Source organism: Acartia tonsa, chromosome 11 (assembly GCF_053477335.1).
Source record: "Acartia tonsa isolate MP-2025a chromosome 11, ASM5347733v1, whole genome shotgun sequence".
NCBI classification, from domain to species: domain Eukaryota; kingdom Metazoa; phylum Arthropoda; class Copepoda; order Calanoida; family Acartiidae; genus Acartia; species Acartia tonsa.
This window is the reverse complement of record NC_137270.1, coordinates 2520257-2539686: the sequence shown is the minus strand read 5'-3', so window position 1 is coordinate 2539686 and position 19430 is coordinate 2520257. Positions and strand designations below refer to the sequence as shown.

Genomic DNA, 19430 nt, shown 5'->3' with positions numbered 1-19430 from the left:
AGGGGGTGGGGGGTAATGGGGTGATTACCCCCCCCCCAATTTTTTTTCCATTTTACCCCCCCTAAATACGAATTACCCTCCCCCCCTTAAAATTTTTTACCCCCCTCCTTAAAAATTTTTACCCCACCCCAAAAAAAAGCTTTGACATCTATGAGTCAATCTATATAAATTACACATCTATGAAATAGAAGCCAAGTCATAAAATACTATTTGACCGCCAGATTTCAAATTCTTTTGTCATGATGGGTATGTGAAGGCATGCCTTGCAAATAGGGAAAGTCATTCTCCTCCTCCAAATCTCTAAGCCCCCCATATGAAATTCACCTGTGTAAATTTTCACATAGCAATGCTCACCTTTGATGCACATCCCCTTATGCATTGTTTCCCCAAGTTTAACAGAGCATGGTTTACACCTAGTCAGGTTTTACAACCTCCCCCCCCCCAAAAAAAAATCTTGGCATTCTATGATTTTCTTTAAATTGGTTGTCTAAAACAAGCGTGTCTTGGAATAATTATCTATATTTAATACATTTATTATGATTGTTGTTTTAAGGTGATATTGATAATGTAATACATACACTTATTATTGTTAAATTTTTCACTGATATAATTGTCCTACGATTTTTTGTATTAATGAAAGGAATGTGAAATAAATGTTGTCTTATTGTTTGAAATTTACTAATATTATGATTTCTTATATGTTTAAAAATAACTCCATGTATAATTAACTTTTCAACAGTCAATTAATGATGTATTTGATGATATTATTTTATGAATGCTTTCTGTGAAAATTAATGTGTTTTTAATTTTAGTTTCTATTATTCTAATGATTTTTAGTATGTCAAAAGAACAATGTGGAATTTAGAAATTTTAGTTTTGATTAGATTACCAGGGAATAGTCCTTTTCGTAGCGACGCAATGGTTAAGGGGCAATTCGACGTTTTTTTTAAAATGGCTTTTTATAGGTTATTTTAGGTTAGGTTAGGTTATATTTGGTTAGGTAATTGCCCCACAGGGTTAGGCAATTGGCCCCGCAGGGTTAGCAGAGTAAGGTCTCTACAGGGTTAATAGCCACTGAAAGGGCTAGAGAAAAAAAAAATTTGATTAGTGTAGGAAATTTAATCAGCTTACCACTTGCTCTAAGTAATTTTGTTGTTTCAAATCCATTGATCCTGTTATCTATTGCTGCATCTAGTGCTGTTCTACCTAGATGTATTAATGTTTGGATTAGTAATAATTTGTTGATTTAATATTTCATTGTTTAGAGAACAGTTAGATTAATTTAGATAAACACATATGTATATACAAAAATACATGTTTGGATGGATAGATAGATATAGTGAAATATGATAATAGTATGTAGCTTACCATTATCATCCTTAGTGTTGATGTTAGCTCCATGTTGTAAAAGAATCATAACTGTATCAGTGTTAACAAATTGTACTGCCTTCATTAGACTTGTCTCTCCTGATATATATGTATATATTGAATATAGAACATATATTTTTTTGTTTAGAGTACATATATAGGAATTTTATACACAGAGATAATTGTATATAGATGGATGTATGGATAGATATTGTTTCAATAATAGTATGTAGCTTACCCTGTTCATCCTTAGCATTGATGTCAGCTCCATGTTCTAAAAGAATCCCAACTGTATCTGTTATACCATTATCTGATGCCATCATAAGACTGGTCCATCCTAGATATAGACATATTAGATTTAGAATATATTTTATTGTTCAGAGTATAATTATAGAAATTAAATACAAAGATAAAAATGTATATAGATGGATGTATGGATAGATATTGTGACAATAATAGTATGTAACTCACCATGAACATCTTTAGTGTTGATGTCAGCTCCATATTCTAAAAGAATCCTAACTATATCTGTGCTTCCGCTATACACTGCTGCCTTCATAAGACTTGTTCTTCCTAGATATAGCTATATTGAATTTATAATACATATTTTGATGTTCAGAGACCAGTTATAAAAATTATATACACATATTTAAGGCCATTTTATGTACCAAAAATATACACGGCCTGATCTCTGAAAAAACGTCAAAAAAAAAATATAAACAATAATAATATTTTGGTTCATTTTGGCAGCAATTTTTAATTTATGACATTTTATTTTAAATAATGACATATTATAATGTCATTTTTTTCTATAAAACGTCACAAAAAACAAGATGGCCACCAAACCTACAAAATTTTATTATTATTTTCTATTATTTGTGATAAATAAAATGATATTTGATTAAATTTAGACCAATTAAATTTAAGTCAATTTAAATCATTTAGACAAGGTTGTATTTAGATGTTGATTTAAAAAAAAATTATTTACATATTAATAAAATATTAGATTTGATTAATATTATTGAATTAAATAAATGATATTTTTTATTCTATCATTGCTAATTGAAAAAGTTACTTGACCTATATATAGTTCTATTTTTTGTAAAAGTTCTGACCAAAAAAATTAGTTTTCATAAAATACATGAAAAAGGGAACTAAAATGTAAATTCATAGTGGTGTCTGAAGTACTAAAATCCAGGAAGTAAGGGAGGGGACAATGGAATGTGCAAGAATTTAGCAGTTTCTGACTGAGTTTGGGTACTTGCGCATGAAATGCCGCTACTTGTTATGTATGTTTTGAATATTGCAGACGGGGAGAAGGGATAAGGGAAGTGGGGGCAAGGAAAATAAACACTCGTTGTGTTAGTTTGGAATGTAGCAGACAGGGAGAAGGGAGGTGGGGGCAAGGGAAATAAACAGAATAAAAAGGGGCAGTCATATTCTTGCTAGCAGCTGGCCGGGTCCAATAATCTTGTAATATAAAAATCACACCAAAAAACCTCAATATATTTCATCAAAAACAAGTTGTGATTTAACGGATCTTGGACAAAGTAGCTTCGGACAAAGTAGCTTCGGACAAAGTAGCTTCAGGACAAAGTAGCTTCCTGACAAAGTAGATCAGGACATTTACTTAAGAAAAGTAGCTTCTAATATTGATAAAGGTTATAGCCGCAGCGCTCGGCCCCTGGCCTGCCTAGCCGCGGGCGCTCGGTTCCCTAGCCTATAACCTAACCTAACCTATGTTAGCCTAAAAACATTTATTTAAGAAAAATATCATCAACTGATAATACATAGGTGGTTTAGAATTTCGTGGATTTTGCAAAAAGGGGTTGATAGATTTTTACAATTTTTAATATTGTTTTTATAAGTTTTAATAATGTTTTTACAAATTTTCGGTTAGGTTAGGTTAGGTTATAGGCTAGGGAGCCGAGCGCCCGCGGCTAGGCAGGCCGGGGGGCCGAGCACTGCAGCCATGACCTTTATTAACAGTGGAGGCTACTTTTCTTAGGAAGCTACTTTGTCCGGAAGCTACTTTGTCCGGAAGCTACTTTGTCCTGAAGCTACTTTGTCTGAAGCTACTTTGTCCAAAGCTACTTTGTCCGAAGCTACTTTGTCCAAAGCTACTTTGTCCGAAGCTACTTTGTCCAAGATCCGATTTCACTTTACATGACGCTATGGAAATCTATTATTCAATTACCAATCCCTTTATAGTTTCCGACAAATTTATTGGATTAAACTGGATTTCTTTGATAACTCTTAAATTGAATTAATTGCCCATTGTCCCCTCCCTTACTCCCTGACTAAAATCCTTCATTTCATTACAAAATAGCAATTGTTAAATCAAAAATAAGGCCAAAACATGGAGAAAACAAAGCTGAGTGTTTACAATTTCCATCTGGTGACAAAATCAGTAACTATTTGTTCCATCTCCTTTTTAAATTCATATAATGCAAAATAATAATTTAGTATGACATTAATGTGTAATTCTTTAAAATATTTTAATATGGGCCAAAAATAGATAAATGACATATTGAAACGACCTTAACTTTTCCATTTAATCAGGCATTAATTTAAGATTTTTTTTTTACAAAAATGGTGGCAAATAAAAAACAATTAAGGTCATATCAATAAGTCATTTTCTTTAAATACATCACAAATATGACATATTGAAAATTAAGACCATGTCAATGCAACATTTTATTGAAACAAGACCGCTACCATATATGCTGAGTACAGATAGATTGATAAATAGATATTTTGACAATAATAGTATGTAGCTTACCACTCACATCCTTAGCATTGACATCAGCTCCATGTTCTAAAAGATTCCTAACTGTATCTGAATCACCAGACACTATTCCATTCATAAGACTGGTCCATCCTAGATATAGACATGTTGGATTTAGAATATATCTTATTGTTTAAAGTACAGTTATTAGAATTGTATATGCACAGATGTAAATGAATATAAATACAGAGTGATTCTAAATAAACTAAATTTTCCGATTTTCAGAAACAAGCAGAAGGAATACAGAAAAATGATTATATGTAAAAGAGAACATAAAATTTTTAAAAGGTATTTTTCATTATTTCTAAAAATGCAGCCTCTATAAAAGGTATATAGTATCAAAAAATGCTTTATGTGAAAAATGTTGTGCAAGAAAAATTGAGATAACTCTTCCATTTTGTTTTTAAAAATCCTAAAACTTAATTTAGAAAAAAGGTCTAAGAAAATTACTTTAATGAGATTTAAAGGTAAAATGCTTTTTAGCTACCCACAAAATCATTTTTAAGAAACTAAAATTTGTCCTTTTTCACATTTCTTAATTGTGATGTATTTGCAGTAAAAGAATTTTCTTTTTCTTCCATAATGTAGCTTATAGTATAAAGAAAAGAAAATCTTTATATTTGACAAAAAATATCTACAGACAAAAAAAGTTATTGAAGTTTGAACTTTATTATAGAAATGCTTTTTACCCTATTTTGATTATTAAGTTATTATGACAGATTATAAAATATAAGCATAATTTGTCAAAAGGGGGCAGAGATTTGAAGATTAAATCCGGTCATCATCTAATAATCTGATTTATACTATTGTAATTTTATCTAAATAAATTGTATTTTTAAGATGTTTAACATTTAGAATCTGTTGAATAAAAACTTTAGTGAATAAAGAATATGTGTGGTAATTTTTTATAGAATGGCAGAAATATTTTACTAAAAATAAATCTACTTAAAAAATACAAAATAATAGACGAAAAAGTCATCACACACACTTTTTGAAATCTTTATGCTCTAAAATGCGCCGTTGTTTTAAGAGATATTACAAAATGCCGTTTCTAACTTTAATGTATTTTTATTACAGAGAACAAGGACCTATTACTATTTTTTCTCTATTCCTTCTAGTTGTGTCAGCAAATCAGAAAACGCAGTTTATTCTGAATCACCCTGTTTACATGTAAATGGATTGATGAATAAAAAATATGACATTAATAGTATGTAGCTTACCCTGTTCATTCTTAGCATTGACATCAGCTCCATGTTCTAAAAGAATTTTCACTGTAGCTGCTCCCCACTTTGCTTTCTCCCCAAAACCAAAATAATATGCTGCCTTCATAAGACTGGTTCCTCCTGATATAGACATATTGAATTTATAATATACATTTTGTTGTTTTGATTATATTTATATATACATAAGCCCAGTTCACATAAGCATAAAGGTCGACCTATAGGTTGTACTTTTAAAGCTGTACAGCTGGAGGTTGGTAAAAAAATTTTCATTCAACCTTGCCTAAAAGTAATAACAATTAAATAAAAAGATTTTAGGGTAAAACTATAAATAAACAAGAGTAAAGTAAAATCTTTTTAAAGTGCATCCATAAATTCTTTATACTTTATATTTTTAAGGTGTTTTATATTAATTTTATTTGTAAATTCAGATTAGAGATAACTATTTAAAAAAAATAAACTGAGATGATTGTTGGAAAATTTCTTATATAATTAAGATAATAAGACCTTAAAACTGAACAATAAATTATTAGATTTTAGTAATTATCAGTAATTTTAACAAAAGTTTTTGTTACAAAGCTTTTCCATAATGCAAAGTAAATTCTAACAAGAGTGTTGATTTAAAGGAAGCTGGCAAGATATAAAATGCTTTAACTGCTGGAATACTGCTACAAGTAGACCCGCAAATTTAAAGCCTTCAGCTTCAATAACAAAAAAGTTTTAGGCATTATAAAATCACATTTTATGTACAATGAAAACTTTGAAAGATTTCCATTGCTCATAATAGAAATTAGGATATTAAATTATGTCGCCTAGACACAAAATCATAACCTTATCTTTGTCAGAAACTTAGGTTGCCAATTAATGATTAAATTTTCATAATAAAAACACAAGATTTCATAATAAAAATCTCTGAAAAAAATTAGGTTTAATTTACAATTTTCGGCGTAAGATCATAGCATAGACAAATGAAACTAATGCAAGATCAGCTGTGATTGGTTCTTAAACTGATTCAGACTTCTAATTGGCTGGAAATACAACAGTACAACGCAAGATAAACTGATTTTTTTTTAACGATTTTGACTATAAAATGGGTATTTTTATTGTAAAAATATAATTAGTTACTGGCAACCTAAATTTATGACAAAAATTAGCTTATAATTTTATTTCTAGACTACATAGTTTAATTTCTAAATTTCTAACATTAGCAATGAAAATCTTTAAAATTTTTTATTGTACACAAAACTTCATTTTAAAATGCCTTCAACTTTTAGTTGATAAAGCTGAAGGCTTCAAATTTGGGATATTGGATCTACTTTCAGCAGTTAGATCGGTGTATTTCTTGCAGGCTTCCTTTAATATATATAGTTTTGGAAATTCATATAGTAATTCACAAATATTACAGAATTTTATGATTTCATGTAATGGAAATGTATTTCCGCCAATCTGAAGGCTGAATCAGCTCAAGAACCAATCACAGCTGAGCTTGCATTAGTTTCTTTTGTCTCCTCTATGATTTTATGCTAAAAAATGCAATTTAAACTTAATTCTTTCAGAGATTTTGACTAGTAAATGTGGTTTTTCTATTTTAAAAATGTAATCAGTTACCAGCTATCTAAGTTTCTGACAAAGATAAGGTTTTGCTCCACAACCTGGTCCTCGAAACAGTCGCACCCTTTAATCACACTACTATGATTAAGGCGCAGCGCTCTCACCTCCTGTTACAGTCCAAGCCTGATTCAGTGAAACACTAATATCTGTCTGATTAGAAATACTATCCAATGAAATGACTAATTATATTCAAACCAAATCACTAGATAATAGATTACTAAACAGTAGATATATAATTTACCTAAAAACCCTATTCCGAAAATAATGTGTTATCGGTGGTTTCAGGATTGTATATCAACGATCATACGTTTATTGGAAATCAAACTATTAAGTTATTGGTAACCTATAAAACTCAAATAAATATTTTAGGCCAAGATCTATAGATTGCGCTAGTCTCTTTACCTCCGAAGAGGCATCCACTCTAGTGGGGACATGCTATCCAACATTCGATGCCTTTAGGTGGTTAGTCTACTGTGTTATCTTAAAGTCTTGGCGTAAAATAAATAAGAATCCCTAATATTTTATACTGAGATTTATCGAATAAGCTAGTCTCTTTACCTCCGAAGAGGCATCCACTCTAGTGGGGACCTGTTAACCAACATTCGACGCCTTTACATGGTGAGTCTACTGTGTTATCTCAAAATCTAGCACAAAATAATAAAGAAATAAATTCCTTTCAACCTCAGAATAAGCTAGCCTCTTTATCTCCGAGAAGACATCCACTCTAGTGGGGGCCTGCTAACCAACATTCGACGCCTTTACATAGTGAGTCTACTGTGTTATCTTCTGGTTCTGGAATTATACTACTAGAGAAATAAAATTGTCAGAACCTCAGATCCATCATGCGATCCCTTATCATGGGTTCTACTGTGATATCTTAAGGTCTGAGCAAATTTTACTCCTTGTAAACTAATTTCAATGACTATTTATCAATACTTGCCCATAAGGGCTTAAACCCTATTACTTCCCCCCTATACCTAATACATAAACAAAGTTTTTTTAATATCTCAGATTTTTATTTTTAAGGGAACGGAATAATTTTAATTAACAAAATCTATTTTATTTTAGGTATGTTTTGGCCAAAAATCTCAAAGAAAAGTTTACTCAAGCTAAATTCTGTCAAAGATTATAACCCGACTTAACCCTTAAGATTTTCGACTGGTGATATAGAGTGTAGTATCACAACTGTGTTATTGAGCCCAAGTGGGCTGCCTTTTATAGGCCTGACTTCCTACTAACCAGGCAGAGCCTGCTATCCAGGCAGAGCCTGCTAGCCAGGCAGATTCTACTATCTAGGCAGAATATCACCAAAAGATCTTCCTTCCCCTTTTCTTTGAGACATTTGAAATAAAATAATCGAGTGTTGTTACAATGTGACTAATTAGCAAATTAAAGATTATAAAGTGATCACATATCATTACTACATAGTAAAACGAAGATATAGAATTAGTGATTTCAAAGATTCCTTTGTTTAGGAAATTTTAGCCAATATCTGTTCTTATTATATGTTTTTTAAGAACCATTCAACTTTATAAGATCCTAAACTGAGACTATTTGAAACCAAGAATCCTACAATTATATTATTGTTATTCTATGAACTAGAAACCATTCTAAATATTTGACTATTATATTGATAATTTTTTGTTGTTTTGTGAGAATTACCATAAAAAGAGTTAAGTTTTAATTCAAAGACTAAATGCATAAAGACAAAAAGGGGAGGGTATTATGTTAATTTGTTCATATAAATGGGTAAAAATTATTGTTGATCACCTCCCCAAGACACAGGGGAAGGCAGAAATCTTTTCATGTGTTGACTCGTGGAAAACTTCTTATTGGGGCCTATAGCCTATTGAATTCAAACTTTTTCTGGATATTTGAATATAAAAGGGGTAACATTTTGATCAGATACTGTTTCAAGATATAAGGGAAGGGAAAAATTTAGGCATATGTGTTGAGCTGTGGAAAAGATACATGTCAATAAACTATAGTTCATTGATTTTAGCAGGATTTTTCTTGATTATTTTTGTTCATAAAAAGGGGTAAAGTTTTAATTCAAGTACTAATACAAAGAAAAAAGGGAAGGAAAAAGTCTTTCATATGTTGAATTGTGGAAAAGTTATGTGTCAAGGACTATAGTTCATTGAATTTTAAACATAGCCAGATTTTTCTTGATAATTTATTTCTAGATGTTTCTTTAAGAGTTTTGTATAATAAAATAGAATTTAAAGTAGGATTGTGTTTTATCCCTCGTGAAGCTACTCTACAATTTTCTGTGTCCTCGTAAAATTGTCTAAGAGGGAAAAATAGCGATCCAGTTTAAAGTTTGTGTCTAGGAAACGTAATTTATCATTTTAATTTCTATTAAGAGCAATAGAAATCTTTCAAAATTTTCATTGTACTGAAAATGCCTTGAGTTGAAGACTATAAATTTGGGGTATGTGGTCTTATTTTGGAAGTCTTTCAGCAGTTAAAGCTTTGTATATCTTGCAGCCTTCCTTTAATAGTCGGGGATAAGACAATTGAAGAAAAAGATTAATATTCAGGGACAGGACAATGGAAGAAAAAGGTTAATATAAGAGAAAAGACAATGGAAGAAAAGGTTAATATCAAGGGATAAGACAATGGAAGAATAGAGCTAATAGTCAGGGATAAGACAATGGAAGAAGAAGGTTAATATTTAGAGATAAAACAAGGTAAAATATAAATTTTTAGGTGGTGCCTGCACCACCCATTCACTAGTACAGATATATAGATGGGTGAATAAAATCGTTTTTGTATAATTCTTTATCTAGAAGCGGAAATACAATTTAAGTTAATAAATTTTTACATCTGTGATTGGTGGATTGAAAATTATCTGTGCTCTGATTGGAGAAGCTAAAGTGTCGCACATCATTCAACCAATTCGTTTTTTGTATAATTCTTTATCTAGAAGCGGAAATACAATTTAAGTTAATAAATTTTTACATCTGTGATTGGTGGATTGAAAATTATCTGTGCTCTGATTGGAGAAGCTAAAGTGTCGCACATCATTCAACCAATTAGAGCGCAGGTAGTTTCCAATCCAGCTATCCTATTGGTCAAAATTTATGAACTTAAATTGTATTTCCGCGTTTAGATAAATAATTATACAAAAAACGAATTTTATATAAAGTTCTTAAAATTTGATGCAGATTTCAAATCTAGCTTTAACATTAAAATTCCTTCCAACTTATATATCCTAGTGAATAGATTGATAATGTGACAATAATAGTATTTAGCTTACCATTGTCATCCTTAGCATTGACGTCAGCTCCATGTTCTAAAAGAATCCTAACTGTATCTGTTTTACCCAGCTGTGCTGAATTCATAAGACTGGTCTTTCCTGATATGTAGATATATTAGATTTAAATTTTACCCTCTAATAGTTATCAAAATTTAATGACTAATGGCTTATTTTCTTCGATTTTAGGACCATTAATAGAACAACAAAAAAAATATTTCAGTTTTTATTTTAAAAGTACAGTAAAATAAGAATTTTAAACTTAGGTGTCATCATCTGAAAATGGTTTTAGCGCATTTTTCTTTTTGCTTAAATCTTCTACCCTTTGTAAGAATTGCTGGAAAACGCTTCAAAATTAAAATATAGAGATGGAAATTGATACAGATATTATTGGGGACATGTACTAGAATATATTAAAATTTGAAGGCCATATCTTTACCAGGGATGGAGAAGTGCCCTGCCCCCCCCCCCAAAAAAAAAAGACTGAAAATATTTCAAAATTGAGTTCTCCATACATTTTTTGCACTATAAGGCCCTAAGAATCAGTTCTAGACGTAAATTTCCACTTTTAAAGGTATTTTTGTCCTCAAACAAGTAAATGCGGAGGTATAATTCATAATCTTATTAGATATTTAGCTTTTTTGGTGGGCCCAGGTAAAAACATCATTAGAAGTGGGGTTAAATGAACCCAATGTATCAACCTTTCCCAACACTAAAAAATTGGATTTTCAGTAATCAACTTAGGGGGGCAGAACTCCCTCACTGGTTGCAATATGGCCTTCAAACTATAACATGTTCTAGTACATGTTTCCAATAGTATCTGTATCAAATTTATAGCTCTATATCTCAACATTGAAGCGTTTTGCAGCCATTCTTGCAAAGGGTAGAAGGTTTGAGCATAAGAAAAATGCGCTAAAACCATTTTTAGATGTTGACACCTAAGTTTGGAAATATTTTTGTTGTTGTTATATTAATGGTCTAAAAAAGGGGAAGAAAATAAGCCATTAATCATTTAATTCTGCTAATTATGAGTGGGGTAAAATTACTTTCAAAAAAGTTCTCATAAAAAAAACACACTATATAAGTTATGAGGTTTGTTGAACAAAAAATATTATCATGTACTAGTCCCTCATATCTTACTAACCTGATGAATCCATAGCATTGACATCTGCTCCATATTGTAGAAGGAGGTTGATTAATTCTTTATTATCTTCTTCAGTTGCACAAATAAGACTTGTTTTGTTCCCTATTCCATAAAAAACATAATCTAAAAAAAATATTTCTATGAACTTGATCAAATACAAATTTTGAGTAGACAAGTTTTATTTAAAAAGAAATATAAAATCAATAATTGCTTATACATTTTTGATGATATTATAGTTAAAATGCCCAAAATTATAGCCAAATGTGGCAGGGAGATGGTTCAACTGAAGTAATTATTTTGTGTTAATAGAAATAGAACTATGCATTAGACTATGAATATCAAGCATAAATTTATTTTAATTCATTCATACGTTTTAGTTAAAATATGACAAAATTATGAATTAGATTTTTGCAATATATGTAACTGGATATACTGGGATAGATTTCAAATTATTTTGTCAAAATAATCATTAATCATTATATGGCAAAATTTTTTTTACTTTTCAATGTATATACAATGTCAGAATATTTGGTATATCATGCCATCATGATTAATATTACAAAAATTTAATTTAAGACTATTATGTAGAAAAATAAGCTAATTCCTCTAAAATTCCAATAATTTGTAAAATTGTAAGTTTATATGATTACAAATATTTTTGTTTGATTTCTCTTTTAGTGAAACACACAAAAAAACTTGCTTTTTACTTAAAATATGATGATGATTTAATGTTAAAGTTTAATAATAAATAAGACATTTATAAATGTCCAATTTTTTTATTGTTTTACACATATATATGCCTTTCCAGATTAAAGTATGAAAATGTATTCCAAAATTTATAGTTTAACAAAAGTATTTGAAAGATTTTAAATTTTTTTTATTTGATTCAGTCTTGTGTAAATTGTTAACAGGCTTTTAATTGCTTGCAAGTTTGATAGATTAAAAAGCAGCAAAATATGATAAATTTACCAGGCTCACTCAAACTTCTTTCTTCAATATTGGCTCCAGCATCCAGTAACTCTTTTACAAGTTCAGTTGATACATTTCCAAAACAAGCAGCTTTTATAATTTCTAAACATACATATATTATGAAACCTTGTTCATAGCATAGCTATATTTTTCTGTCCTATTTTACTTTTTTTGTTACAACCATGTTCAATTGAAAATAGCAATGCTAAGGTGGTAAAATTTATTTCAAAATTTTTTAATGTTTACTTTATATCTATTTTAGTTTATGAGATATGAATGGAGTGGGAGGGGGGGGGGTGTTTAGGGGTTAAATTTAGACTTTAGATAACATCACACAAAGATATATTTTACTTTAGACTTTAAAAAATTAGAACATAACTCACCAGGTTCTCTTGACTTTCTTTCCTCATAATCTAATTTTCTCATTTTCTCAGATGATTCATATTCATATTCTAAATTGAGAAAAACATGTTATTGTAAAAAAATATTAATTTTATGTAAAACAAGTAGCATGTAAGCTCCTAATTACATAATTAAAAAAAAACAGCCAAGCATTTCAAAGATCAAGTTAAGATAACTGCATTCAGAAAAAGATAAAAGAGAGGAATCAAGGTATTTAGAATACTAAAACAGGAAAAAGGATAAGAGGATGAATACTCACCCCTTTTACATTGTAAAATATTACTTCCCCCCACATAAAATAAATTGTCTGCTATTTCTTTTAACTGCTAGCAGCTTTTTGCATTTTAATCATAAAGTATTCTATATAAGTAAAAAATAATTTAAAAATATACATCTTACTATTTCTATTATTCTATAATTTATTAGGTTTTTAAAAAAAAATTAAGGAAAATATTTAAAATACAATTTGATTTAGAATCTTAAAAAGCAAACAGCCAGTTGCGGTAGAAAAGTATGTTAACATAATAAAACTTTTAAATATTTACTAATAAAACAAGGATGACAACATCCATAAGTAGGGAAGCACAAAAATTTGTGGATGGGACTGACTGTCATTGTTGTTTTCTTCAAACAACGGGAAATTTTATTTTGATATCTTTAACTGAAAAATTTTTGAAAATCGGACTAAAAACACCAAAGATATGGGATAAAATGTAAAAAATATAGAATAGCCAAAAACCTGCAAAATGGCAGTCTGACCTTAATAGTTGTTTTCTTCAAATGACGGGAAATTAAATTTTGATATCTATAATTGAAAAAAATTTGAAAATCGGACCATAAACACCAAACATATGGGGGAAAATGTAAAAAATATAAAAATAAACAAAAACCTGCAAAAATGCAGTCTGACCGTCATTGTTGTTTTCTTAAAACGACGGAAAATAAAATTTTGATATCTTTAACCAAAAAAATTTTGAAAATCCGACCATAAACACCAAAGATATGAGGAAAAATGTGGAAAATTAAAAAATAGCCTAAAACCTGCTAAAAGCCGTCCGACCGCTATTGATGTTTTATAATTAATTGTGCTCCTTAAAGGAAGCCTGCAAGAAATACCACGTTTTAACTGCTGAAAGACTGCCACAAGTAGACCAAATATCCCAAATTTGAAGCCTTCAGCTTCTATAACAAAAAAGTTCTAGGTATTTTAAAATGACATTTTATGAACAATGAAAATTTTGAAAGAATTGCAATGCTCATGTTAAAAACTTTGAAATTAAACTACGTGGCCTTGAAACAAAATCATAAGCTTATTTTTGTCATAAATTTAGGTTTCCAGTAACTAATTATATTTTTACAATAAAAATACCCATTTTTATAGTCAAAATCATTAAAAAAAAATAAGTTTTATTTGCGTTGTACCGAATATACTGTAGCCAATCAGAAGGCTGAATCAGCTTAACAACCAATCACAGCTAAGCTTGTATTAGTTTACCCCTTTGTTTCCGCTATGATTTTTGTTTAAAAATGCAATTTAAATCTAATTTTTTTCATAGATTTTTACTATGAAATGTGGTGTTTTTATTGTAAAAATGTAATCAGTTACAGGCAATCTAAGTATCTGACAAAGATAAGGTTATAATTTTGTGTCTAGGCGACGTAATTTAATATTGTTTTTTCTTTTATGAGCATTGGAAATCTTTCAAAAATTCCATTGTACAGAAAATGCTATTTTGAAATGCCTAGAACTTTTTTAATATTGAAGCTGAAGGATTTAAATTTGGGGTATTGGGTCTTCTTGTGGCAGTCTTTCAGCAGTTAAAGCGTGTTATTTCTTGCAGGCGTCCTTTAATGATGGGAATGTTGTCAAAAAATTTCAGCATTCTATCTTTTATAGGAGTTGAGTAAATCCCATTTCCCCCATAGCGTTACGGACGGACTGACGGACGGACGGACTGACAGACAGACAAAGTGAATTATAGAGTAGCTTCGCTACTAAAAATAATAGTTCAGCTCTAGTGGTGCTAGTTGGATGTGCTTAAAATGGATTGCCTATTTCTTATCTAATTTCCAAATGTGTACAGCAGATAACCCAATTATTGCAAACGCTATTTTCAGCTACCCGGTCAAAGGGAAAAGCGATATAATGTATAAACGATTTATACATTATACTTCAAAATTTTAATTTTTCAAATTAAGATTTTTTTTGAAAGTTTGAAGCTTTTTTAGCTAGTAGTAAATTTTGAGATAGGACGCGGACGCTAAGTACACTTTCGGAAACTAAAATTTAGTTCATCGCTAGTTGTATACTTCAAAGACTTACATGAAAATATTATATAAAATATTTCAAAACTGAATAATCTAAACTAGTGAATAAACTGTATGCTATCTAGGTTTTCTCAAAGATAATACACGAATATACAATATTTTTAACATTTTTTAGTAATGGTATTTAGTCATCAGGGTTTGGCCCTTTAGTGACGAAAATCCAAAACAAGAAATATAAACACAAAATTAAAATAAATGACAAGTTCTATATCCAAAGCTAGATGGCACTGAAAAACTGATTATTATGATTTACAATGAAGTGTTTATATTAATTTGTAAAAACGTTGATTTATTAAGAAATAAAAGTTAGATAGACGGCAATGTAAATCTTAAAAACTAATAATGTGTGTAATGATTAAAAAGTTAAGAGAAATTAATAATGATAATTTTGTATTTTTTCATCAGGTTTTATCAGAATTGGTAATATTTAAAAAAATTTCTATATAATCCTATAAAAATCAGATGTATGCTTCAAGTAGCAACTATAATTGTTTGGAAATTAAACCTTATTTTTAAATATTCCCATTTTGAAAAGTGGTGGAATAACAATAAAAATTCAGCGCGGCATTAGCCCACTGCCTATTTTAGTTTTCTAAATACCTTGATTCCTCTCTTTTATTTTTTTCTCTATGGATATCCTTCACTGCAAAAATTTTGAAAATCAGACCACCAAAGAACAAAGATATGGCAAAAATGTTAAAAATAAAAAACTAGCCAGAAACCTGCTAAAATACAAAATCCCTTAGAACAATAGGAAATTTATTTTTGATACTCTTATTCATAAGAATTTTAAAAATAACTCACCAGGTTAACTTGACTATCGGTACAATTCGGTAATGTCTGTTTAGAATATCACTCAAATTTGCTCTAGCTACCAAATAGATATTTTTAAACGGTGCTTTCCATCAACCCACTTATTTTTAAACTAGTGGCTACACCCCTAGAGGCCTCTAGGGGCACTTGAGGAGGGGAGAGTCGAATTTGATGACCCAATTTCTTATTTTAGATTTTGAAAGAAAAAGTAAAAAAATATTTTGAGGAGTGGAATTTTTTTTTTTTTTGGGGGGGGGGTTACTTTACATTTTTAGGGGGGTTGGGGGTGTCCCACCCCCCAAGAAAATAGTTATAAACCTTCCCGGGACTTATGAGAAGCTACCCTGTTAAGGAGAACCCGATCGGTTCAGCGGTTAGTGAGATCCTTCAGTAGAGACACACAGATACACAGACAAACAAACATCCTGTTACTTTAGTATAAGGATGTATTGTAAATAAGGGCTTCCCTATGCTCCATTCTGCAAAATCTAATTAAAACAAATCTTACCATTATAGTAAGATGGATAGAACAAACTATTGCAGGATAAGCTGCCTTCTACGTACAACATCAAACAAACCTAAATTTAGTAAAACATGTAATTAAATTTTTTTTTTTTTAATCTAAAAAGGTTGCAAGATTTCCCTTCCCCTGTAGGTATGAAGCCCAAAAAGGCTAGAGGCAAGGAAATTTTTAAAAAACATTGAAAATAAGGATTAATTAAAACATTTAAAAAATATATAAAAAAATTAAAATATTCCAGGAACGCCGCTAGATAATACATAATAGGACTAGCATCTAGGAGCTCTAAATAAGATGAGGGTGGGGAGGGAGCAGAAAAATGGGGTATAGTCCCTTTAGTGACAATGCTTCTTAAGGGGCGATTCATCGTATTTTTTCAGTAGCTTTTCTCCAATTTCTAGCCCCTGCGGGGCCAATTGCCTAACCCTGTGGGACAATCACCTAACCCAATATAACCTCAAGTAACCTATAAAAAGCTATTTCAAAAATACGACGAATCGCCACTCATAGGGCATGCCACAAACGGGACTATTCCCGGCAAATGGTCTAAAACCATCCCAAGACTTAAATCTAAAAATAACATAGCTTTAAATCAGCCTTGGACCTACATGAAGCTTCTCTGAAATTAAGAACCCAATCAGTTCAGTAGTTTCTTTAAATAGAACTAAAGGAAATTAAAAGATTATAAATTTGATTTTATCACCCAAAAAAATTAAAACAGACTACAAACACCAAAAATATATTTATGTGATTTTATATTAGTTTTAAGATTTATATAATTTAAAAGCAGTCAGACCACCATTGATTTTTCATAGACAAATACTGAAATGATATTGACTTGAAATTTGAGCTGTCTATTTTAAATAGGAGCCTATAAAATCACATACTTTCTAAACTTCAGACAAATAGACAGACACACAGACTGACATTTTTAGTTAAAGAGTAACTTAGCTACTAAAATATATTGTAAGCATTGCATAACATATATGTATAAATAAAATCCTTAAATATGAGGATTGGAGTTTAAATTTAATTCAAAAGATAATCATCTAAAAAAATTGTAGTCTGAAAGGGTTGTATTAAGTTTTATAAATATCTTGGGTTGGTTTTAGGCTATTTTTCTGACCTACCACGCCCTTTACTACAGACTAGGGTCAAAGAAACTAGTATACTTACCAAGCTAATTGTTTTCATGATCACAGACACAAAAGAACTGATGTTGAATCTTACTACTTTCTCTTTTGTCCTTTTTTGTAATTCACTAAGTTTAAACAAAATTTAAATTCACTAAGTTTAAATAAAATGTAATTCACCAAGTTTTAAAAAAATTGTAATTCACTAAGTTTAAATAAAATTGTAATTCACTAAGTTTAAACAAAATGTAATTCACCGAGAGTTTAAACTATTTTTGTTTTAGTACTTATATTAAAGAAATTTAATTAAGGTGGGGCTTTATATTGAGTGTGAGAGTGTGTGTGTGTGTGGAAGAAGCTTACAGTGCCTAGTAAAAAATGACGTCATGTAATACAAATGACCAATAATAGGCCATTATACCAAGGGTAAAACGTAAACTGGCCTATCACTAATTAATAATTTTAATCTTCAGATGGTGTAATTTTGTTTTGGTGATTGGGGATATACTTTAACTTATAAGGCATTGTCCTATCCCTTGTCGTCCAGGGGCGTCCAAGCTTTTTATTTTGGGGGGGGTAAAATTTTTTTAAGGGGGGGGGTAAAATGGCGCGCGAAGCGCGCCACAAATTTTTTTTACCCCCCCCAACATTTTTACCCCGGGGGTAAAATTTGCTTGGGGGGGGGGTAATTACCCCCCCTGAAATCTGTTGGCAGGGGTAAAATTTGTTTACCCCCCCCAAAATTTACCCCCGGGGTACAAATTTTGGGGGGGGGTAATTTAAATTTTATTAAAAATTTAGTACTAAAAATTTTTTTTGTTAGAGATTTTTTATTTTGGGGGGGGTATTTACCCCCCTAAAATTGTTTGGGGGGGTAAATACCCCCTCCTAAATGGTTGGGAGTGCCTACGGCACTCCCAGGGTAGGTGTAAATCTTAAATGGGGGGGGTAAAATGAAAAAAATTTTGGGGGTGCCTACGGCACCCCCAAATTCGTTTGGGGGAGGGTAATCGCTCCATTACCCCCCCCTTGGACGTCTATGTTGTCGTCCCTGGTTTATTCAAACCTTTTTCGAAGCTTTTCTATAATTAGGGTAGGTCCGTCCGTCCGTCTAGAACGGATAGATTTTTTTTGTTAATTTATGCATGTTATAATTGTCCTATCTTTTTCAAACTTTTTACGATTAAGAAAGCGTAGCATCTCTATAATTGTTACCAAAAAGTCCATACGTCCATTTAAAACATGTTGATCTTTAACTTCTTAACTTTTTGACATCAAATTTTAATGTGATATAATTTTTCAAATGATCTGATTTTTTCAGGGATAAGGGATGGGAAACCTGACCGAAAATTAGGTCTCAGCCTCCTTTCTAAAGTGATGGGGCAACTTTTCTTTTTTGCCTATAAAATCAACTCATTTTCGCCAGTTCATTATTGGCTGTAGGCTAATATCCAATAGCCTGAAACTTGCTTTTAGCATTAACCAATTATTAATAACAAACGCGTCCCCCAGTTCATTATTGGCTAAATTAATTCAAGCAAACATAAATTTCTGCTATTAGAAAGACAACAATGGAAAGTTTCTGCTATCAGAAGGACAACAATATATATGACGTTCAATCACATCAACTTATTATTAAATCTACACATTAATAAATGTCCATATAGCAAAACATAAATTGAGAGATCGTTTTTTGAAGACTGAGTAGGATTCAACATTTTATACTTTAGAACAATGTGAAAAACTCATTGTCTTTAGACAATTTAAAAGTTACATTTCATGTGGAATTGATAACCCACCTAAATGATTACAAATACAAAACTAGTTCAATATGTAAATAAAAGTGTACTGTGTTTTGTTAAAAAAAAATTTTCA

The 19430-nt window shown here is 30.5% G+C and overlaps 1 protein-coding gene across 1 annotated transcript in view; it reads right to left on the bottom strand.

Annotated features, from left to right (window-relative positions):
- LOC145332672 (uncharacterized) overlaps window positions 1-17651 on the bottom strand; it is a 51939-nt gene extending 34288 nt beyond the window's left edge. Inside the window, exons 1-12 of the mRNA XM_080177679.1 lie at window positions 17599-17651; window positions 16411-16480; window positions 12743-12811; window positions 12360-12461; window positions 11391-11513; window positions 10250-10348; window positions 5377-5499; window positions 4151-4249; window positions 1840-1941; window positions 1607-1705; window positions 1369-1467; window positions 1132-1206 (exon numbers count right to left, since the gene is read on the bottom strand). Of these exons, the coding sequence (XP_080033805.1) occupies window positions 1132-1206; window positions 1369-1467; window positions 1607-1705; window positions 1840-1941; window positions 4151-4249; window positions 5377-5499; window positions 10250-10348; window positions 11391-11513; window positions 12360-12461; window positions 12743-12811; window positions 16411-16480; window positions 17599-17616 (1078 nt within the window). The 5' untranslated portion in view covers window positions 17617-17651. The remainder of the gene's footprint in view (window positions 1-1131; window positions 1207-1368; window positions 1468-1606; window positions 1706-1839; window positions 1942-4150; window positions 4250-5376; window positions 5500-10249; window positions 10349-11390; window positions 11514-12359; window positions 12462-12742; window positions 12812-16410; window positions 16481-17598) is intronic.
- Window positions 17652-19430: the final 1779 nt, after the last annotated feature.